General features: G+C 36.5%; 1 protein-coding gene across 3 annotated transcripts in view; it reads left to right on the top strand.

The window, feature by feature from the left end:
* The window catches only part of GALNT3 (polypeptide N-acetylgalactosaminyltransferase 3), a 34,076-nt gene extending 9,722 nt beyond the window's left edge, over window positions 1-24,354 (top strand). For all 3 annotated transcript variants that reach the window (XM_026697120.2, XM_087920025.1, XM_087920026.1), the window contains 9 exons: window positions 666-838; window positions 2,146-2,295; window positions 4,759-4,993; window positions 5,997-6,114; window positions 6,475-6,675; window positions 16,363-16,494; window positions 17,777-17,878; window positions 20,575-20,727; window positions 22,373-24,354. In XM_026697120.2, the coding sequence (XP_026552905.1) occupies window positions 666-838; window positions 2,146-2,295; window positions 4,759-4,993; window positions 5,997-6,114; window positions 6,475-6,675; window positions 16,363-16,494; window positions 17,777-17,878; window positions 20,575-20,727; window positions 22,373-22,495 (1,387 nt within the window). In that variant the 3' untranslated portion in view covers window positions 22,496-24,354. The remainder of the gene's footprint in view (window positions 1-665; window positions 839-2,145; window positions 2,296-4,758; window positions 4,994-5,996; window positions 6,115-6,474; window positions 6,676-16,362; window positions 16,495-17,776; window positions 17,879-20,574; window positions 20,728-22,372) is intronic.
* The last annotated feature ends 323 nt before the right edge of the window (window positions 24,355-24,677 follow it).

Raw genomic sequence — 24,677 nt, forward strand, 5'->3', positions numbered from 1 at the left:
GTGATAGGGGACCCATGATTGGTTTGATTGTTGTCACAAGGGTTTATTAGGTTTTGTATTGGGATTTTATTTTTGTGAGTTGCCTAGTGTCACTGTGAAGAGGATGGCTATATTTTTTTTAATATATAAAAATAAATAAATAGAATAATTGCTGATTCTTACATCTGTAGGTATAGCATACAGATATATACCTACATCTGAAGTAGTTGATCGTAGCAAATCATGCATCTAAAAATATTAGGAAATCTTGAAACATTTATGTGGGATTGGAGCACTTCCAATACATTGATTAAGCTGCTATTAACACAATTTTTCAGCAGAGGTCTGTTTAAACTATTTTAAACTTGAATAATTTGTTAATTATGATGCAGCTTTGTGTGCAATTATTCTAAATCTTTATATCTGAACATTCCCTAGAAAGCATTTTTGGGCTCAGTCTCTCAAGGTTATTTCCATATACCTTTACACACAATATACATAGATTATCATTTTATTGTTAGAATGAGATTCTTAGAAACCTGTGCCATGTTACTTTCATTACATTTTTTTAAAATAATGATGAAACAGTTCTACTGTACATGCAAAGCTCATTATCTGTACCATAAGAATTAAGATTTAACATGTCTTATTCATTTTTTCCCATAAACTATGGTTTTATCCCCCAGATGTATTGAACAGAAATTTAAGCGCTGTCCTCCACTGCCTACTACAAGCGTTATCATAGTGTTTCACAATGAAGCATGGTCAACTCTTCTGAGAACAGTTTATAGTGTGATGCATACTTCCCCTGCAATATTATTAAAGGAAATAATTTTGGTAGATGATGCCAGTGTAGATGGTAAGACGCTATCTATAAATTCTAGATACTTTCATACTTGGTTTTTTTCTAATTAATATAACCTGGAAATATACACATTTTTCTTCAACAAAGAAGAAACAGCCCTTTCAACAAACGAAATATCCACCTTCCGTATACTGTACCTACATTCACATACAGATAATCCTTGACTTGGGACCATTCGTTTAGCAACTGTGTGAAATTACAACAATGATGGAAGAAGTGACTTCACACAACCATTACAGCATTCCCACGGTCAAGTGGTCAAAATTGGAGCTTTTAGCAACCCATTACTGGCTATTTTACAGCTTAACATATTGTTGAAATACAGGATGCACATTCTTTCTATCGTCACCTAACTAGTAACTGAAGCCATTAAAGCAATTGTAGGGAGGCTCAGTACTGCAAACAAGGGAAGAATGGGGATATGTGGCCAATAAGTTATTTATCTTGGTTCTGAGCTAATCAACAATATCTTTGTTTTTGCTATCAAAGGGGAAAACTAGCTGATATTACATGTTTAATCATATACATAGTAGAATTTGGCATAGGATATGCCTCTTTGTCTTATTAATCAGTAAGTATTTTCCTAGTATATCAGTTGTCCATGTCCAGTTTTTTCTTCTGTCTTCTAAAAGCATCATTCTGATTAAAACATCATCTTTCTTGCTGATTGTTCCTATTGCAGGACCCTGCCGCAACCATTCATGCAGTTGAATAATATTCTAAAAGTGCCTGTCTATAGTCCATTGTGAACTAAGATCATCATTTTGGATTGCGTGTATATATAGGACTTGGTGGAATCCTATTGCCTTGAAATAATTCATATTGAGAACATATTTCTTAAACAATATTCTCCATCAACAATTTTTTATCTTTAAAGCATTGGCCATTGTCTCTTTAAGTCAGGATGAGCTAATCTTTAATTTTTCTTTTAAAATGTTAACACCTCTCTGTAACAATATTCAGTTATAAAGTGATTGATTGTAAAGCCAAATTTCTTTAAATGATATAAAATGATGTTCATTTGATTCCAACTAAATTTTTCCAAAAGCACAAAAATTTGCCAAAGCTTAACTTTACTAGAAAGTGTTAACAATTACAGTTTTGCTGAATTAAGGTGGTACCTGTTTTGTGGTTTGTTCATTTTTTAGTAATCAGATGGTAAGGAAGCTTTTAGAACTATAACCATGGTCATTGAAAAATTATATCATTTTCAATTTTCTTCACTGAAGAACTAATCCTAACAAGTAAACTTTAACATTGTTTTTCTTGAAGTTATAGAAAATGACTTGTTCTCTTTTCAGACTACTTGAAAGATAAACTAGATGATTATGTGAAACAATTCCAAATAGTTAAAGTTGTCCGACAAAAGGAAAGAAAGGGCCTTATCACTGCTCGGCTGTTAGGTGCTTCAGTAGCTACTGGAGAAACCCTGACTTTTTTGGATGCACACTGTAAGTATGTCTAGATAGCTCACTGAACACTAGAGAAGCACTAAGTAATTTGATATCATATTATCCTTATTCTGTCATTGAATTTCTATCTAATCTAAAACTAGAATGCATTGACTTAGGAGAGTTGCTATAGCTCTTTTCAGGGTCAAGTTACTTCTGGTGAGCTCTTTTCCAGATTGGCATGAAGTCAAGGTGTTTTAACCGCAAAACCTGCTACATGTCTCTAAAGGAATAATAATATGAAATGTATGCTGAAATGCAATACAATAAATATATAGTAAATGTATGCTTTTCTTTTGAATTATTTTTAATGTAATAGAAGCATTGGAGGTGACATCTTTCATCTTGTTGGGATGGGAAATAGTTTTTTGTTTCTTAAAAGTCAAAGATAGATTCTCAAGTAGGTATTTAAATAAATGGGGTTACATCACAAAATCTGGCATACAAAATGTATAAAATGGGATTTTTATAGTGTTACAGAAGAACTGAGAAAATAGACAAGATTTAGAATTCCATACCCCCATTGCATCATTTAACGTGCTACTTCTTAAACTTGAGAACATTGAGATGCTGTCGTCATAACTTCTTATGAGCAATTTAGAACTTAAAAGGTACACTTCTGAACATTAATAGAGTTGAAGGCAAATCTCAGAAGGGGTAATTATTAATAATTGAGTAATTCCAAATAAGTAAGTGAATTCTTGGCAGAGAATTGTTAGACAGAAATAGTGATTTGATAAAAAATATTTATCAGCACATGTATATTTTTCCTTCCCCTTGTTTTTATCCATTAGAATAAAACTAAAACCAGTGCTCAGTGAATGGTACTGTGGATCTCCATGATTAGAAAACACAAGTGTTCTTTGCCCTTTTCAGAACCATTCATGACTTTCCAATAACACCTAAATATGTTAAGTGCTGCTGACTGCTCACTTGTTAGAAGTGATTGCTCTATCAGGTCTTCTAAAACTTATAAACTCTGACCAGGAGTACATTTCCAGTCTCAGGATCTTGAAATATGGAAAGAAAAACATCTCTGAACTTGCGTGGAATACTTTTCTTTCCTTGAATAACAGCAGGCTCCCAATTCCTTGCACATTTAAAATTCAAAAACAGTTTGCTTCCAAGCACCAAAAAAGGTTAAATCAATATAATTTTATAGTATCAAAAACAAGTAAATATTGCCAGAATTTAACAAAAACAACCAGTGAATATTGCCAGAATTTGTTAAAGAACAAGTTGAAGTATACTGAGTATTCTGAGATTTAAGTTGATTTTTTTAAAAAGTGGGAAAGAATAGGATATCTTGGTTAGACTGAATACCAATTCCTAATTAGCCCAAGTAACAAAAAAAGGAATCCAGTCTTTTTTAAAAAAATTCTTCTTTCCTAGGTATGGTCACTAAATTTTAAACAACATTATATTTGAAAGGGCAATTTTAATTTGAATTAATGTTCCTCATAGGTAATTCAAAATTCCTTCCAGTAAACAGGAGAAATAAAAAAAAATCTAACCTGTATTAGAACTATTCTTTTGAGTACTTAGACTTTTGACAAGAGAGTTAAGTGTGAGGAAACAGAATTAGTAATTTAATATTACTACTTTGCTTTCTTACCTTTATGTACAGTAGTAGGCAAAGGTGTTGTATTTCCATTTCTCAGGACTTAGACTTATCTACTTGTAAAATGTATAAGGAAAAAAAGATGAAAAGAATATGCAGCTACTGCTATAGAATTATTTTGTGAAATTTCCCTGGAACAACTTTTTAAATTTTGAAAATATTTCTGCAGTGGATGGATATGCTGTTGAAAGAACTGCAGCTGCAACAGTTCTTAAAAATGAGAAATTAGACTTTGCAGTTTTCAGAGAGGTATCCAAGTTTATTCACAGATTTAATTCTGCATTTTCTTACATAAACTAAAAACAATGTAGAAGAATCTAGAATTTGTCTATATCTGTGTAAATCTTTGTTCTTGCCCTTCTTTGTGCCTTTGTTAATATGTTGGCTGTTATTTACCAAAATAACAGTATTAAGTTTGAAAACTGAGGAATAAATTTAATATAAATATAATAAAACAATATTTGGCTTATTCACGGGGTTAATTAAAATTTCAAGATTTTTTTTTTTAACCATATTCTATATATGGCTTCAGACACATTTAACTTTTTTTTCCTTTCAAATAACTTTCAGGCTAGGAGAAATATTTAAAATTAATTATATTTTCTGTTGCCAGTACATATATAGTGTTATTTATTGATAATTGTCAATAAATAACAACAGTTTATAAACAATTATCATTAAATAAAACTAAATTTATCAATTTATGAAATTGATAAAAAAAATATCCTGGAGAACAGTTCTTAAAAATAATTTCTAGGGACTAAAATTGTATTTATAATTGAAGTATATTTGAAATGTTCTTGTGGAGGTGATAAAACTGTTTGCTCGTTTCTGTCTTTTAGGCGAATGCTTTTATGGATGGCTAGAACCTTTACTAGCCAGAATAGCTGAAAATTATACTTGTGTTGTAAGCCCTGATATTTCATCTATTGACCTCAATACTTTTGAGTTTAATAAACCTTCTCCTTATGGTCAAAACCACAACAGGGGAAATTTTGACTGGAGTTTATCCTTTGGCTGGGAATCTCTCCCAGAACATGAAAACAAAAAAAGGAAAGATGAAACCTATCCTATTAAGTAAGTAATGAAACATGAGTTATTTGCTTTTGTCGATAGTTTCGTTATATTTGTAAAATATAAATAAAATACAAATGAATAAAAAGTTCTATGTTTTTATATTATGTATCCGCCTATCCAATTTTCATCTCTTAAATATATTTATTTGCACCTAAAGAGAGCTTGGTCCACTTAATGTGTGCAAAAATTAAAACAAAAAATAAGTTCTATCCACTCAATGTAAAAATTGAGTTGCTTCGAAATGAAAAATGGGTGGCAAATAAATTTAATTAATAAAGACGGTATATAACTGAATAACTGCAATGCAATCTTTGAAAGAATTCCATGCCTCTGACCCAGATTGGATCCTAGATATAATTCACTTGAAATTTACATTTTATTTTACTTCTTTGTAATGACTGATTTTTGAAAAGTTATGGAACATGTTGACTTTTCAGTGATTTAATTTTACTGTAGCAATATTACAGTGTTAGGCTGGAAGAATGTCAAATCAGCTAAGATTATTTATCCTCAGAAGTCCTGATTTTTAACCCCAGAAAAACTCTTGTCTGTTTCTGATTTTGAAATAGATTACAGTATAAGTTCATACAGCAGTCAGTCATTTTCATAAATGTATGCTCCACTGCTGTTGATGGGTTGCTGTTGCTGACTTTGATATATAATAATATTTAATGATGTCATTTCACTGACATACTGTTTTCTTAGAATAAAATAAATTCCACTGCTCTCTCATAACACTCCAAATTTTCTTCAAGAAGCTGGGATATGACTGAAAAAGAACATAATTAGTAAGATATTTCATTGTATGGGGGGTTTTACACTTGTGTAACATTGGATGTATTTGCTTGGGGTTAGTTCAATTGATTAGATTTAATTGAAGACAGATAAGGTTAAGGTTGTGTGTGTGTGTGTGTGTGTGTGTGTGTGTGTATTTATTCAATCAGATGGACAAGTTCCTGGCTTCATAAAGCTTTCTCTCTCTTTCTCTCCCACCCTCTGGCAGGACACCAACTTTTGCAGGAGGTCTCTTTTCAATATCAAAGGACTATTTTTATAGAATTGGAAGCTATGATGAAGAAATGGAAATATGGGGAGGAGAAAATCTAGAAATGTCTTTCCGAGTAAGTTAATAGAGTATTCACATGTCCTTTACTGGCAATGTGACTGTGTGCATTAGGCTAAAACTTCTTAAAACGTTTATCTCCACTCTATAGACAGAGCAGATAAATTAACCTAACCATGTGATAACGATAGCCTAGAAAAATAAAATGATGTGTAGATTCTAGGAGTGGTATCCGTGGCTTGGTCAACACATTATTAATTAATGCTTAGTTCATATTAAAAAAAGACTACTTTGTTTTAGTATTCTCTGTGTCGCAACGCCACACTTTAAATCTTTTTAGTACATACGTGTTCCTGCAGCACCTTTACCTGATAGCAGCTACTGAAAGTTTTATTGAGTACAGCTCTGTATTTTTCAGGTGTGGCAGTGTGGGGGGCAGTTGGAAATTATACCTTGCTCAGTTGTGGGTCATGTGTTTCGCAGCAAGAGCCCCCATACCTTTCCAAAAGGGACTCAAGTGATTACCAGGAATCAAGTTCGCCTTGCAGAAGTATGGATGGACGAATATAAATATATATTTTATCGGAGAAACACAGAAGCAACAAAAATTGTTAAACAAGTAGGTGGCGATGGTGGTGGTATTAGAAATCAGTTGCTTCATTGAAATTCTTGGTGAGCAAAAATTATTACTTATTTAGGCACTATGTATGTGTATTATTTGCTTTGCTTGGCAAAATATTGAATAGAATAATAGCCAGTTATAGTTTACTTAAAATTTTATAATCTCAGAACTTGAGTGATTGAGTCAGGCCCATCTGTCTATCCATCCAACTAGAATTGGAGGAATCTTTTGGAAGAATTTCATTATATCAAAATGAAAGAGCTGAGAAAACTTGAATATGCTTTAAATAAATTAGAGCTAATCAATTGAATGAATATTACAAAGCTAGTTCTAGATCTGTGCTTTTTTTCCCCTAGCATTCTTCTTCTGGGTTCTGCTTTTCTTGGATCAACTGAGTATTGATTCATTGGTTGTGACAAGAATTGACTAACTTTATTGCCCAAGTCTGATATAATGGGTTGAGAGTGATTGACTGACACAAATTCACTCAGCTGACTTTCATGCCTAAGGTGAGACTAGAACTCATAGTCTCCTGGTTTCTAGCTCGGTGCCTTTAAATTTACATTATGTGTGCATCTGTGTCTATGTGTGTGTGCTTATGTATATGGTTTATAAATATTTTGGATAAATACAATATTCAGTTCTGCAATATAAGTACAATATTCAGTTAAATTCAATGGTGAAAAAAGATTCTACATTGAGGAAAGAGAAACAAAATGCACAGGTACAGTATATGTGGTACCTTGCTCAATCGTAGTAACTCTGAGAGGGATCTTGGAGTCCTAGGAGACAATCATTTAAATATGAGCCAGCAGTGTGCTGCAGCTGTCAAAAAAACCCAACACAGTTCTAGGCTGAATAAACAGGGAAAGAATCAAGATCATGTGAAGTGTTGATACCACTTTATAATGCCTTAGTAAGGCCACACTTGGAATACTGCACCCAGTTTTGGTCACCACGTTGAGACTCTAGAAAGAGTGCAGAGAAGAGCAACAAAGATAATTAGGGGACTGGAGGCTAAAACATAAAGAACGGTTGCTGGAATTGGTTATGTCTAGTGTAATGAAAAGAAGGACTAGGGGTGACATGATAGCAGTGTACCAATATCGGGTAAAAATTAAGCTAGGGTGGGGATGGGGGTGTGGAGCTGCCCTACTGCTTACCTTCAGACAGTTGCAGCCAGGCCTCTCACACCCTGACACCTGCTTTTCTGGATGCCTTACAGTGGATCCATTTCTTCTGCAGCTGGCAAGACTTTCCTGGAGGCCTCTGCAGCCAATAACAGAGCTCCAGATCGATCGATTGGCTGCAGAGGCCTTCAGGAAAGCCTTGCCAGCTTTGTTGGCTGCAGAAGAAGTTATTGAAGGCCTCGGACGGTGAAAAGGAGGCCAGGGGCGACGGGCGCAAGTGAGGTGAATCAGTGGATGACATTTCCCCCCTCCTGAAAATAGGGCCTGATGCTATTTTTGGTAGCAAAAAATATAAGACAGGGTCTTATTTTTGGCAAACACACGGTAGTTAGAACAATTAATCAGTGGAACAACTTGCCTCCAAAAGTTGTGAATGCTCCAATACTGGAAGAAGAGATTGGATAACCATTGAAATGGTATTGGGTTTCCTGCCTAAGCAGGGGGTTGGTCTAGAAGACCTTGAGGTCCCTTCCAACTCTGTTTATTCTATTCTGTTGTGTTCTAGTCTAATAAAGAATGTTGGATTATTTGATAAGGTTAAACATGCTTGAATTTTTTGAGAGAACTATATAGAAGGGGAAGTATCACTGCTAATTTGGGTTATTGGAAGCTTATGTGACAACAGTGAGTCAAGTAGAAAGGGATAGATCCAGTTTTTAAGGCAAAAAACAGGAGAAGATGCCTTGCTATTCCTCTCCCAATGAAATCAAGCTTCTGAATTTTGTATAAGACCTTTGTACAAACTCAAAATGTATTATCAAGATGTGATGAATTGTGCACTGACAATTCATCACATCTTTTAAACAAATGAAGTTGGGGTGGCAATCATTTATTACTGCCACGGAAGGAGTTTATTATGGGCCTTTAATAGTTGACCTACATTGTTTAGCAACCATTCAGAGTTACAAAGTCTTTGCACTTGCAACCAGTCTTCACACTTGCCACTGTCACAACAATCCCCACGATCACGTGATCAAAATTCAGACACTTGACAACCAGCCTATATTTGCAATAGTCTCAGGATCCTGGGGTCATGTGATCACCATTAGCGACCTTCCCAGCTGACTTCAGACCATCAAATTCAATGGGAGAAGCCAGTTCTTCTTAAAGACAGCATACTTCGCTTAACAACTGTAGTTATTGGCTTAACAACTGTGACAGACAAGATGGAAAAATCAGGAGTGACTCATTTAACAACCGTTTTGCTTAGTAATGCTGATTCTGGTCCCAATGGTGGTTGTAAGCCAAACCTATAAACTTATTTAGTTTTTTTTAATTATTGTTTGAGTACTTTTTTTTTACAAAAGCTGTGTCTTAAGCAACTTAGGAAATTTTTAAAGATTATAAACTGAATTATTTAAACTTAAAAGTTTTATGTATTCCAAGCTCCTATCAGCCAGGAAAAGCTGTATATTTCTAATTTCTGAGAACCTGGAATGAAACCTAGAGTGGAGATCACTTATAGTACATGCTAGAGTCTCTTCCTCCTGTGAGAGAACATGGTGTTGCAAGCAACATGCCCCCCAGACATGACCTAAATCAATGCTGCTTAGCTGTAAGAGGGACAGATACATTACATTTACTTTACATCTTCAAACTAAGCTCCACAAAACCCCTGCTGTCTAGTTTTCTGCTGCAAACCAATGTCATAGCAGAAACTGGCTTCAGAGAAACAGGCAGGGAAAGAAGGCAGGGAAAGGTTGCAATGGGAAGTAGTGATATAAGAATGGCAAAAAGCAACTCGGCACTAATATAAACCATGTGGGAAGATGATAGGCAAATAAATGGTAGATACAGTAGTCGGTGTTTTCCTCAGGGTGAAGTTTTGCTGAGGCTGCACTGTGCTTTCAGGAATCACTGAAAGCACTTTGCTTAGTATATTAAAAATTCATTCACTACTTCATGATTCTCATGGAGGCACCGTGTTCGGTGGCTCTTCAGTTTGCAAGGTGGAAGCCTCATCCACCATTTGAGTCAGATCTCATAATGCTGGTCAGCAGCCTGTTCGTAATTAGGAATTGTTCATAAGCCAGAGGTTCATAACCTGGAGACTTCCTGTAATACACATACCAAGTGTACTGAGGTCACCCATTAACCTTTCTCCACTGAACTTTAAATATCAAAGACTTGCTCAAAGGTGAAATGAGGGAAGCTACAAAGATGGCTTAGCCAGAGCTGATTACTACAACTGAAAATCTGAAAATTCAGCACTTTTTTGTAGTGTTGTTGTATCTCACTTCAAAAATTATCTCAATTTGACTCCCTTATCTTGCAGCAAAATGAGAGGAATGCTATTAGACACTATACAAAAAGGGCAAAGAAGCCATTTATAAACAAGGACATACACAGACCAGTAGTCATCAGTAATCTGTATGGAAATGTGCTGGTAAAGCAGCTAAAGCGTGGTAAAACCACCAGGTACAGTCACATACAGTTGTGCTCATAAGTTTACATACCCTGGCAGAATTTATGATTTCTTGGCCATTTTTCAGAGAATATGAATGATAACACAAAAACTTTTATTTCACTCATGGTTAGTGGTTGGCTGAAGCCATTTATTATCAACCAACTGTGTTTATTCTTTTTAAATCATAATGACAACAGAAAGTACCCAAATGACCCTGATCAAAAGTTTACATACCCTGGTGATTTTGGCCTGATAACATGCACACGGGTTAGCCCAAAAGGGTTTGAATGGCTCTTACAGGTAGTCATCTTCACCTGTGGTCTGTTTGCTTGTAATTGTGTGTATAAAAGGTCAATGAATTCCTGGACTCCTGACAGACCCTTGCATCTTTCATCCAGTGCTACACTGATGTTTCTGGCTTCTGAGTCATGGGGAAAGCAAAAGAATTGTCAAAGGATCTGCAGGAAAAGGTAGTTGAACAGGAAAAAAAACAGGAAAGGGATATAAAAAGATATCCAAGGAATGGAGAATGCCAACACTAATCAAGAAGTGGAAAATGAGGGATTATGTTGAAACCAAACCACAGTCAGGTAGATCAACTAAAATTTCAGCCACAACTGCCAGGAAAATTGTTCAGGATGCAACGAAAAACCCACAAATAACTTCAGGTGAAATAAAGGACTCTCTGAAAACATGCGGTGTGGCTGTTTCAAGATGCACAATAAGGAGGCACTGGAAGAAAGATGGGCTGCATGGTCGAGTCTTCAGAAGAAAGCCATTACTACTCAAATGCCACAAAGTATCCTGCCTACAATATGCCAAACAGCACAGAGACAAGCCTCAAACCTTCTAGCACGAAGTCATTTGGAGTGATGAGACCAAAATTGAACTTTTTGGCCACAACCATAAATGCTACATTTGGAGAGGAGTCAACAAGGCCTATGATGAAAAGTACACCATTCCTACTGTGAAACACGGAGGTGGATCGCTGATGTTTTGGGGATGGGTGAGCTACAAAGGCACAGGAAATTTGGTCAGAACTGATGGCAAGATGAATGCCCGGAAGCTGTGCATGGGACGTACTTGGACATTCCAACATGACAATGATCCTAAACACAAGGCCAAGTCGACCTGTCATTGACTACAGCAGAATAAAGTGAAGGTTCTGGAGTGACCATCTCAGTCTCCTGACCTCATGCAAGACAGCCCAAGAATTTACAGGAACCTAGAGCCTTTTTGCCAGGAAGAATGGGCAGCTTTACCATCTGAGAAGATAAAGAGCCTCATCCACACATACCACAAAAGACTTCAAGCTGTCATTGATGTTAAAGGGAGCAATATGAACTATTAAGAACTGGGGTATGTAAACTTTTGATCAGGGTCATTTGGGTAGTTTCTGTTGTCATTATGATTTAAAAAGAATAAACACAGTTGATTGATAATAAATGGCTTCAGCCAACCACTAACCATGAGTGAAATAAAAGTTTTTGTGTTATCATTCATATTCTCTGAAAAATGACCAAGAAATTATAAATTCTTCCAGGGTGTGTAAACTTATGAGCAAAACTGTAGTAACAAAAGCAATCAAGAGCAACAGGGAATGGTGGGCCTCAATTCTAACTCCTTTTTGCTCTTATTAACCACACTGCACGTGTCCTCAAAGATTGGGAAGTGGCAGTATTAATCCCTACATTTTATAAGGTTGAGGAAAAGTTGCTTCCAAATTGTAGTCCTATCAGCCTGCTGAGCATAGTCCGCAGGTTGCATGCCAGACATCTCTATGGTTGATTAGTGGTTTGGATAGAGTCTGAAAATATCCTGGCAAAGCAACAATTTGGCTTTCGTCCTGGCTTTCTGTTTTACACCCAGCCTTTATATCAAACCATCTGGCCGAGAAATAAACCAAATTTATCTCTATATGCAACATCAGTTGATTTTAAGTCTGCATTTAACCTGATCTCAAGCTACAAATTGTTTTCAGTGACAATCCATCACTGCCTATTTCTCCTGATGTTGACACTATGTAAAAGTTCATATGTAAGGATCTTTTGAAACACCCATTGCTAAGGAAATTTCTATTTTCAGAGATATTAAACAGGGCTGCATTCTGGTTCCACTGTTTTTAATTTATATATTCATTGCTAACCTAGATATTTAGACTTGTCCACCAAAATTTACAAACAAACATTTTGGAATCTCTCTCTATATAAAAGTGAAATACCTCCCACGCATCATCACAAAATCTCCAGAACTGTAAAGCCTACAAACTTGAAATTTGGCACATATGTTGTTCTTAGCTTCTAGGTGCTCACTAAGAAAGGATTTTTCAAAATGACTATCAGAGCATTAGTATTTTGTATATTATTATGAACAGCTCTGATGCTAAGGAGTTCTACTCCCCCTCTCCACCTGAAAAGAAATCTGTTCCAAATGCAAAACACAAAGCAGAGGAGAGGAGTTTCAGTTTTAGTTTCACAGCACCAAGCAGCTTTAGTACAGAACAGTTGAGCTAAGCCACGTCCTGGCTCCTTGCTGTCTCCCTCTTGTTCACACAGCAAATACTGTTCCAATGAGCCCTCAACACTCTCACACACTGACAGGATGCTAGCCAGATGAATACCAATGGATGCTGGTATGCAGAGGCACAATTTTACCCCTTATTTTCCTCCCCCAAAACTAAACCCAATCACATAGTTTGTTAACGAAGCACAGGTATCAGGTAGTACTACTATAAAAGAGCATTATGTGCTTTTTTTTCTGTTGTAACAAACAATGTTTAGAGATCAGCAGTGATAAAGTCAAAATAAATAAAAAAACCTAGATTAGGGCTGTCAAACTCCCAGCCTGTGGGCCGGATATGTCATGTGCTGGCCACATCCATACCTGGTTTAGTGAAGGGGAAAAAAAGACCTGATACATCATGTAAAACTGCCATGACGCGAGTTTGACACCTCTGGACTAGATTGTGGAAATTTGGTTGAAAGAGTCACAGAATTGAAATGTGTTCTTGCTATACCATATGAGAAAGTAAGGAAAAAAGTAATCTGTTTCGTTGTATTTTTCTTTCCTTTTATCAATGTGCCATTCATTACTCAGCTACTTTCAGTTGTATAGTTATTTTTAGATGCTATAATTTTCTCAGATTCTATTTCCCTCCATATTTCTCTTCTGTCCCAGGGTACAGGTAAGGATTTTCTAAAATAAGACAATGGGTAAATTTGTGGTTTTTAATCAAAGTGTGATTAGGCAACAGTTTGCTTCAAACAAAAGATAGTTGTAAACATTGGAATAGCTATTCTTAGTATTCATTATAAATCCAAAACTTCTCCAAATAATGAAATAAATTATTGTAAAGAATTTATTTCATTATTTGGAGAAGTTTTATACATTAGTAACAGTAGCAGTGACAGGTAATAGCAATACCACAAACAAAAGATATCAGCAAAACTGGGAACCAGAAAAACTGCTTTAGTACTGTATTCCGCGTAAATCAAGAATGCCTTTCTGCAAATAAGGAAATGAGTGTTTCTGAAATCTTAACTCTAAGCCATTAATATTTTGTAATTCCTAGAACTTTTAAATATAATATGGATTAGATAAATTTTTATCAGTTTATAAACTTATAAAGATGTATATACCAAGAAGTTCTGCGTACCAGTTGTGAATGAGCTGTTATTTTTCAAATGGAAAGCCCCGTTTCCTGCCCCCCCCCCCCGGGGTCTGTAATAAAGGGGCCTTTAATTCGACTAACCACGTTTGCTCATGGAGAACATAATATGGAACTTCCAAATTACAAAGAAGTAGTAAGATATAACTTAACTTGTAGGACATTTCTCTGGAGGAATGCTCCAATAAAAAACAATTGAAAAATGTTTTAACTATACTTGCTATAAAACGTGTTTAAAATATCTGAAAATAAGTTGATGGAAACTTCATAACTCCACTGCTACGCGAGCTGCATTAGTTGCCAGTTTGCTTCTGAGTGCAATTCACAGCTCATTACTTTTAAAGCCCTTTAGAATAGAATAGAACAGAACAGAACAGAATTCTTTATTGGCCAAGCGTGATTAGACACACAAGGAATTTGTCTTGGTGCAAATATTCTCAGTGTACATAAAAGGAAAGATACATTCATCAAGAGTCAGGAATCATAAGGTACAACACTTAATAATATTCATAGGGTAGAATAAGCAATCAAATTATACTAGGAAACAGTCAGTGTAAATCGTAAGGATACAAGCGACAAAGTTACGGTCATAACAGTCACAAGTGGGAGGAGATGGGTGATAGGAGTGATGAGAAGATTAACAGTAATAGTAGTGCAGACTTTGTAAATAGTTTGACAATATTGAGGGAATTGTTTGTTTAGCAGAGTGATGGCTATCGGGGAAAAACTGTCCTTGTGTCCAGTTGTTCTGGTGGTGCAATGCTCTATAGCGTCGTTTTGAGGGAAGGAGTTGAAACAGTTTATGTCCGGGATGTGAGGGATCTGTAATAAAGGAGCCTTTATGGCATAGGTTCAGGATATGAGGATGGAATGGGACAATTGGCCACAGCTTCCTCATTTTGGTCCGCTGCCCCAGCTGACCCACCACGGCCCCACTCCCCAGTTTGCCCCCACAGGCAATTCACTGCAGCACAACTCGTCCCAGCAGATTCACCAAGTGGGACAATTAATCGCTCAGGATAATTTGCTAAATGCCAGAGGTGAGGGAGGATCTCTTTCTCCTCTCTTCCTTGTCTTTCTCCGTGTCTCTCGCTTCCTCTCTCCTTCCGTCCTTGATCCAGCTTGCCTTCCCCACCAATACCCCTTGAGCTCTCTGCACCCCCTCATTGCAGTGCGACCCAGGAATTTGAATTGAAGGCCCTTTGGGGACACTCAAGGCTTCAAAGTGGCAACCTTAAAATGAATGATGCCACATTGCCCCATTCCAAAAAGTTTTATCTCTGGCCCTTTCTCATTAGCAGTGAGAAAAGAGATGGTGTATGTGTGTGGTCTGTATTGTTTTCTATCGTTTCTTGCCCAGATGTATACAGAAACAACCTTCTTTTCTAAGGGGAAGGGGGAGTCTTTGCCCTTTTCCCTCTCCCCTTTCCTCCCTGTTTTTGCTGGATGTCTTCCCCAGTTTTAAACTTCGCTAGCTCTTCCCAAAAATTTATCTCTGGCCCTTTTTAATTTTCAATTTTTATATATTTGCAACAATTTTTCTTCCAACAGTCTTGTAGCTGCTGGGCCTGGTTGCTCAGCCAAAGTCCTGAGCCCTATAGCCCATTTGTTACCAGATGTCTGAGATCTCAAACCCATAGTGGAGTCTTAGTTGACCGAGGTATAGATTTCTGCAAGTCACACATCATCCTATTGTTTATGGGAGAGACACGCTTCATCTAGTTCCTCTGATGAGACCTGTCTAGTATGGTTGAATTATTATTGTGAACATGTTAATATCAGCTAAACTATGTGATTTTAAATCTCATTTGTTCTTTGGTTAAGGCACCAGGCTAGAAATAAGGAGACAGTGAGTTCTAGTTCTGTCTTAGGCATGAAAGACAACTGGGTAACTTTGCAACAATCATTTCCTTTCAGCCCAACTAACCTCATACGGTTGTTGTTGTCAGGAAAATAGGAGGAAGAAGGAGTATTAGGTATGTTCACCGACCTGAATTATTTATAAAAATAATAAAGGTAGGAAATAAATAAAATAAATAAATAAATAAATAAAATTCTTTTAAGAAAAACAAACTGTAAGAGTATGGCCCATGAAGGTAAGAAGCCTGTTTTAGAAATGACTGCTTCCCAGCCTTGCAACCCCTGGATCTGTGGACTAAAGTTTCCAGGATTACATAGTTGGCATGGCCAATTGTAAAGACTTCAGAGAGTTCACATTGGCCATGACTTCTTTCTTAAAATGTGGTAATTAACTATTCTTCATTTATATCATTTTCTCTCTTTTTGGTTTTAGAAAGTATTTTTACATTTGTTTAACCAATTTAATTTACAGATCTCTTTTTTATAAAGGAGAAAGTACTTCTAATAAAATTTATTATCATTTTTTTCTGTATACTAATTATTTAGCATTGTTTCAACAGAAAACATTTGGCAATCTCTCAAAAAGATACGAGTTAAGACAACAATTACAATGTAAAAATTTTACCTGGTACCTAAGCAATGTTTTCCCTGAAGCCTATGTACCAGATTTGAATCCTGTGTTACATGGATTTGTGAGTATTTATTTATGCATTTATTTTGTTGTTTCGTACATAAAAGGTACAGAATGATGTCTCTCTCCCTCTGTGTGGGCGGGGTGGGGGGGGGAGAGAGAGAGAGAGAGAGAGAAAACACTGGAGTTTTTGATGCTCTCTAAGCTTGTTTGCTTGCAGACATGTCATTCCCCAACTAACAAACATCAGTGTGAATTTACAGTAACATCAACACTCACTTGCATTGATGATAGCTAATGAAATGTCTGCAAGCAAACAACTCAGAGAGCACAAAGAATCTGACAGTTCAATCCTCTTCTATTGGACAGAGAGAGAGAGAGAGAGAGACACACACACAGACATTCATACACACACACACATACATATACATACATACCAATATATATATATATATATATATGTATGTATGTATGTATGTATATGTGTGTATATGTATGTGTGTGTGTGTGTGTGTGTGTAATTGTTTAAGTTGAATAAGTTTGCATGATGTACTACATTTGCTTCTCCCTGGCTTGTCACCACAAGTGTCACTGGATAAGCTTAGTCATGTAGCTTCTTCACAGCAGCTGGTCACCTTCAAAGTGATTCACTCTGGGAATGGAAGAATTCACCCAGAGAACTCATGCTCATGGATGCTTCACTTCTCACAATTTTTTTCATGATCTTCATTTGATTATTATGCCACTGGATGCTAGAATTGTGCACAAACTGATCATATAACTGGGAACAGCAAGTAATCTGCAGATAATACTAATGTCTAGCAGCATTATCAAGAAGATTCTCCATCAAGATTGTGGAACAGCTGTATGGCTCAAACTCCATCCAGTGGCTGCATGGTGCAGAGCTAGATATGTGTGGGCTATAGGCAGCCCTAGTGCCTAGCAGCACAATCAAGAGGCCTCTTCACTGAGTATATAAAAGAGTAACACAGAATAAATAAGCTGATATGAACCATGTGCAAATGAGAAGACTCTCTTAGTCACCAGTTAAACAAAGTGTTCTATAAGTGCATCATTTGCTGTGCAGAAATCTTGTAGAGCCCTATGACTAAGCTGAGACACTAGGAGAAGAAAAAGCAAACACAGGTATATTATGCAAATACTTTCTATGGGAGGAAGAGGAAGAAAGTTTTCATGGGGAGAAAAGGATGATTATAAATTCTGAAATCCAATTTCCATTCATTCAAACTTTTGTTACTCTGAAACACATCACCCACAGATGAAACCATCTGTGTATTGTAGTTAACCCTAGTGATATGATTCCATTTCAACTTTCTATTTAGCTAAAAAATGTTGGAAGAAGAGCATGTTTGGATGTTGGAGAAAATAATTCAGGCGGCAAGCCACTAATAATGTATACCTGTCATGGGCTTGGAGGAAACCAGGTAAAATTACTTTATGTGTGTGTGTGTGTGTCTACATAGGTAGTCCATACAACTTTATACTCTTTCTGTACTTTTCTAAACTTGTCACTGTCTGGTTACCACAAGATCTATAGAAACAAGTATTTTCCAGTACTGTAGACACAATCGTATCGGCCTTCAGTTCTCTTTTAGGTCAAACCAGTGACTATTCTGTCCAGAAAATCTTTCAAGCTATCTGTTAAGACAACAACCTTAGAATATTTTGGAACACAGTAGCAAAGTTGGTGTAGAAAGGATTCCCAAGGAATAGGGAATTATTGTCAAATTACTTCGTATGCTTAATTGGTATGCAATTACATTTTTACCTATACAATAGCATCTTTGCATCCCTTACCAACTCACCATCTACATCTTAGTCTGATGTATTGCATTAACTCCAGGTGGCAAGGGTAGTTCCTGATTCAGTGTGAACCAGAAAATTGGGTTAGTTGAACTACAGAATTTAACCATGGGTAAACCATTGTTTAGATATTGTAATTAACACAATGCTTTTAAAATGTTTAAATAATAGCAAACATGTCAAGATTCTGTTGTGGATTTTTTAATGATAGTCATTTAATGAAGGCTTTGCTAAAGGATTTTTTAATGGCTTTTGCTGAACACTTTGCTGAAATGTATGGGGAGCCCCCATTTCTTTCTTGACTAGCAAAGAAGTCAAGAGAGTTTATCACCTGAGGAGTTCTGGACACCCTGAGCTTCCCACAGAATGCTTTTATGAACTAACAATGCACCATTTCTTAATAATAATATGTCATGCCAGAAAAAAAATCAAAATGATAGGTGGCAATCTTTTGTTAACTAGGAGATTGTGTATTGCACCTGTCCAAAAATGGTAGCAAAGCATACACATATACACACACACACCCATACACCTGAAGTATTTATTTATTCAGTTTCCATAGTGGACATGTCAAACCATTTGACTCTCGGCGGCAAACAATATCACGATAATTAAAACACAAAAACAGTTACAAATTATACATATGGGCAGCTGAAAGTTCTCTTCATAATTATGAAACAATTAACACTGCAACCAGGTAACAAGACCACTAACACTTTCAGGACCCCAGTTTCAGGCACATAGCCAGATCTTTAAAGCTTTACAAAAAACTAAAAAGCCGGAGGTCATCCTGAGCTCCAAAGGAAGAATGTTCCAAAGGGCAGAGGTTTGTTCTGAGAAGGCGTGCCTCCTGGTCCCCACCAGCTGACATTCCTTGGCTGATGGAACCCACGGCATTCCCAGTCTACTAGACCAAATTGGACAGGGAGAAAGTATTGGGAGAAGCCAGTCTTTAAGGTACCTTGGTCTAGTATAGTATACTACTCCCCTTAGCTGCCTAAGTCAGGGCAGTTCCAGAGCAAATACATATCTTCTAATAACTGCCCTAATAGCTTTGATTCTGATTTCTTTAAATTTCTTTTTGACCATGTTACCACTAGTTCCTTTTGTGCTTCTGTCTCTACTTCAGCACTCTGGCCTTTTTTCTATTCTGTCTTTCCTGTCTTCTAAACTTGATAACCTTGACTCTTCCTTCTCTGCTTTTTTTCCTTTCCTCTAGAAGTTTTTGCTGTCAAGGAGAGAGCCACTATGTGATTGAACAACCAGGCCCGAGTCATCTGTCCTGTCATATTTAAAACCTCATGCTGAGAGGTCAGAGCTCTTCCTTGTAGTAAAAACCACTTCCTATTTTGAGTTTTGGGTGAATATCTAATGAGCATTCCTGGACACACAGCCAACTTTTGTTAAAAGCTGAAGAGCAGTATAATTATATAATATATTAAAATGAATGTGTCAATATGCTGCACTAATGAAACCTGATGAGAATGTTCCTTATTATTCTATTAAAGCATTTACTAAATATCAAAGCCAAAAAAAAAACCCCAACTCTTCTGGTTTGCTATTGTATTATAAAAGGCTTTCATTCTGGTTTCGGCAAAACTCAGTCCTTTTTTCAGAATTCAATAGCAATAAGTAAATCTTAAATTTCCTTCTGAAATTGCTGAAGTTTATATTTTAAAGGTGGTTAATTATAGAATCATTAGATATTCCACTGACTTTCAGGCTAACTCTGTTCTCTACAAATAAATTTCTTGGGAATAATGCCATTGATATATATATACTTCTCCATAATTCTCTGCTTTGCGTATCTTGAAAGAAATTATATTTTAGCGTTAACAGAATCTTTTTAATAGAGGATGTCAGCCTTTCTCAACTGGGGTTCCTCAAGTTTGAAAAATATTACACGATATATTTTTAAACACCACACCACTCAGTTCTAGTGCTTACACTGGTGAGAATTTTTACAGGCAACAGCTCAGCTGCCAATCTGCCACTTTTTTGTTATAAATATTGTGAAGCATGAATTATATGTTAGAACTGGATTGTATTTTGAAGTTTTCTTATTTTGGCAATCTTTAAACAGAGGTTCCCTGAAACCTGAAAATTATTTCAAGGGCTCCACCAGTGTAAAACAGTTGAGAAAGGCTGGATTATGTTACAGGCAGTTAACCCTTTCTATTTATCATGACTCTTTGGTGACATAAATACACAACATACAAAATGCAGTTTTGGAGTTTGATTAACATTTCTTTGGAAATTAGAGCAATGAATTTGTATCATTATTCTTTTGAGTGATGGCTGACATTTGTTTATACAGTATTTTGAGTACACTGCACACCATGAAATTAGACACAATATTCAGAAGGAGCTATGCCTACATAGTTCTCAAGGAGTAGCACAACTTCATGAATGCGGTTTCAAAGGAAAGAATAGCAGGACTCCTGAAGAAGAGAAATGGGAGCTTCGAAAGGTATTTTTTTTCCTACAAAATAATATGTTTATTTAGTGCAAAACTTTCCTTATGAAAACATTCTCGAGATGGCTGTCCCAAAATTGTAGAGATGCTTTATGTAAGAATTAAATAACCCCCACCATCAGACACAATAGACGACAGAGTTGGGCATCCCTCAAGGTTCACATCCACAACTTTCTCATCCTTGTAAGCAAAAACCGCACATAACTGCAATGCATCTCTTCTTACTCATGTACTCATCCTTTCCCCTCTAACCTTGTCCAAGCCAAGAGTTCTACTGGTTGGTCTACTCTTCAGCTGTTTCCAAAAAAGCTAGGCAGTGATCCAGTGAAAGGTTGTTCACAGATTGCATGGAAGCTGCTGGGGCTGTATGCAACTGTAGTTTGCCCAAATCTCCTTTGGCACTCAAACAAGCACTAAGCCTACAAAATCTTGAGCAGAGGGAATCTAGGAAGCACATTACAGGTAGTGCTCAACTTATGATCCTGTTGGGAATGAATTTCCATTGCTGAGCAATATGGTAGTAACCCTGACATCATGTGACTGAATTGCACCACATAAGAACATTGATCCCGGTTGCTGTCAGAACTCCAAATCTCCAGATCATTAAGCGAGAAGCGGGGGGATTCCCAGAAGTGGAAGCTCTGGGGGGGATGGGGTAGGAGGTGCCCTGGGGAGCCTCGTGTGCAGGCTGCACATGAGTCAGGTGTTGCTGCAGTGTGATGCTTGTTGAAGGAAGCCAGGGAAAGAGAATGCATGTGTGCTAGCCTATGTAGGATATGGAAAGAATACAGCTCACGGGCTCTTTGGTCTGCTGTGGATCTGGGTCTGCAAGAAGCCCCTTAGCCACAGCACTAAGCCACAGCCCAGCAGTGCAGTGAAAGGAGCTTCTCGGTCTGCCACAGCTCTGGGGCTACAAGAAGCCCCTTGAACCACAGCACAAAGCCCAGCCTCAGTCTGGATCAGCAGCTCAGCACAAAAGGGGCTACTAGTCATCCCAGGAAGCTGCAGCTGCCCAGTCCAGCCATGGTCCCCCTTACCACCTTGTACTTTGAGGCCTTTGCCATCCCGTGCTGTACTACCCCAGCTAATATTCACTGTCTTCTTGCTCCGCCCGATGTCTGGCTGATCCTTCACGAGGCAGCTGCTGGGCACGTGGGGCCATCTTCCTCAGGTCACATGAAGAAATTGCCGTCCGGAACCTGGGTAAGCATGCAGTCAGCAGTGGTAGCATGCTTGGTCAGCAGCCAGAGCAAGAAGTTAGCGAATGTCAGCTGGGGGAGGGGCAGGGACTACAGAGGGGCCAAAAGAGCATAGATAGGGGAATTGAAGCCCCCCTGCACTTGTAAGAGTAGGTGAGCTACCAAGGGCCTGAATTTTGACCACATGACCAGAGGATAGTGCAATGGGTATAACTTTGGGGACCAGTTATAAGTCCCTTAGTTCAGTATCACTGTGATTTCAGTCAGTTGCTGAACTAATGGTCATAAGCCAAGGACTACCCATGCAGGTATGATAGTAAAGTTCAAATTTCCCCAAATACATACTTGATATAAAAGTGAATTGTGGTGATAAACCATACATGTTTCTTTAATCTCTTTAGGGAAAATAGACTAAAATTGATATTTTTTTTATATTCTAGGATCAGTTGTTGTATAATGTAGCATCCAATATGTGCCTTACGGGAAACAGAGAACATCCAAGTATGGTATCATGTAATCCCTCAGACTTATTTCAGAAATGGATTTTTGGCCATGAAAATTAGGTACTGCTAATGATAATGAAACCAAAAAATTAGAATTACAATAGTTCTTCCAAGATTTAACTGATTTAACTTACGTTGAATCAGTTGAATTATAAAACATTTCTAAGGAGTTTACCCCCCGGCATAAATCTGAAGAACACATTAGTTTCTTAACTTTTTAATATGTTTACAGAATACTGGAAATTACATTTTCAGTATACATTTTAATGAAATATCTATCTTCAGGATGTAATTTCTTATGTTTTGACGATCAATGTGTCTGTCATATATTTTACATGGCAAAAGCCACACACACATTATTTTTGTTAGTAACTAAATAAAATTGTCAATGAAGGTTTAAATATTTTTTATGTAGTAGTAGACAAAGAGTGCCTAATAGAAGTTGTTTATAATTTTAAACTGTGGTTATTTCCTTTTCCTGTTCTTTGCTTTAACTATTTAGCATGTCTATAATCTAAGGTATATTTGTTTAAAGCATCACTTCTGAAAAGATTAAGTTATTTTTTGGAGCTTGAGAATGAAACAAGCTCTGAAATTCTCTATTGCCATTTCTCTGTGTCTTTGTTCACTATGTTTGAAAGGGTAGCATTCATTTCTTTAAGATTTTAAAACCGATTATAAAAGGCTTGCATTGCTGAAGAAAAAGTGTCCGGCACTTCTTTTGAAATGATACCTTACCAGTTTGATAATTATATAGAAAGACATTATTTTTGTATTATGTACAAATTAGGTTTCTGTGTTTTCAGTTTCAATTCCTACCTCTTTAATTCTCTTGTTGTATACTCAATCAAATATGAACTTTATATGATAAAGGGCTAATATAAGAACATTGCAAGTTCAAATAATTTCTTCCCTCAAAAGGATGGAGCACTTTTTATTTTAATTGAGCCACACAATACAGTTATTTCAACATGCAAAAAATTATAGCTAAATTTTGCAGGTTGTAACATATGCAGCTGGCTCAATTGTTCTGCTATATTGTGAGGGGCAAATTGCTGAGAAAAGGTATCATTAAAATGAGTTATACCAAAATTAAAAACAAACTTGTTTGTGCATGGTATCAAAAGTGTATTGCAAAAACAAGGATAAACTTTAAGTTTGCCCCATCCCAATTATGCTCCTAAAGGAATGCTTTTCCTGAGAACTGCAGCTTTATGTCTGCCACTCTCATTGTCCTAGTGGTTGTCTAGGATGAGTCACTATGGATATGAAATTAGCTGTAACCAGATTCATAGTTGGTCATTGACAACTTGTGTTTGTGTGAAAGCCGATAATGTGCTTATATTTCAGCCAAAATACCATTATATTTGCAGTTTCAGAAGATAAAAAGATTTTTAACTATATTTTTTAAATAGATACATGCGTATTTCAACAAAAAAAGTATCTATTGCAGCTCTGCAAGTACAGTAAAGACGTTTACTGTTCAGATGAAGTTTGCAGAAATATATTTTGAGGTTTGCCAGATGTGTAAATGAGAGCACTGTTCTTATTTACAAGTGTGTTTTATGGTTTTCTATTTATATAACTTTCCTTCTTGTTTGTTGCAGTGTTTAAGTTAGAAAGTTAAGTACTATTTTCTCTTCTTCCACATTTGAAGTTCCAGAATTTTTCAGCCAAAACCATAAACTGAGGCTAACATTAGCCTTCATAGTATTTCATTGTGGCATTTTTATCACAAGAACCAGAATAGGCTTGTTCTTCCGCTACTGCCTTCTCAGTGGTTTTGTATCTGTCTAAATGTGAATTTAGGATAGAGTGTTAATTCTTTTTTTGTACTCCTAACAGTTTTTACTTCTGTGTAATATATTGTGCTTCTTTAATTCTGTTTTGTAACAATAATAAAAACAATTTTAACGTCAGCTAACTTTGGAATCGTAGTTTCTTGTATTTGTGTCTTTAATCTGAGCATCCCCAAATATTGAAAACAACATAGTGCTCAAGGCACTTGAAAAGAGCATAATAAAAACTAATGGCAAAACATTAACAATCTGTGGCATCTAGTGCTGAGACCAATTCTAAGCTGATGTTCTGCAAGGTAAATTCAGATGTAGTTGAATATTTTCACTGCATATTAAGTCAGAGAACAGGCATAAGGAGTCTCCTGAAAGCTGTGAATAGAATAGGAATTAAAACACAATACTAAATATATTAATATAATCTAATAAATCAGATTTTCCAATTC

This window comes from Pseudonaja textilis, chromosome 1 (genome assembly GCF_049901715.1).
Source record: "Pseudonaja textilis isolate UNSWEBS1 chromosome 1, rPseTex1.2, whole genome shotgun sequence".
Classification (NCBI taxonomy): domain Eukaryota; kingdom Metazoa; phylum Chordata; class Lepidosauria; order Squamata; family Elapidae; genus Pseudonaja; species Pseudonaja textilis.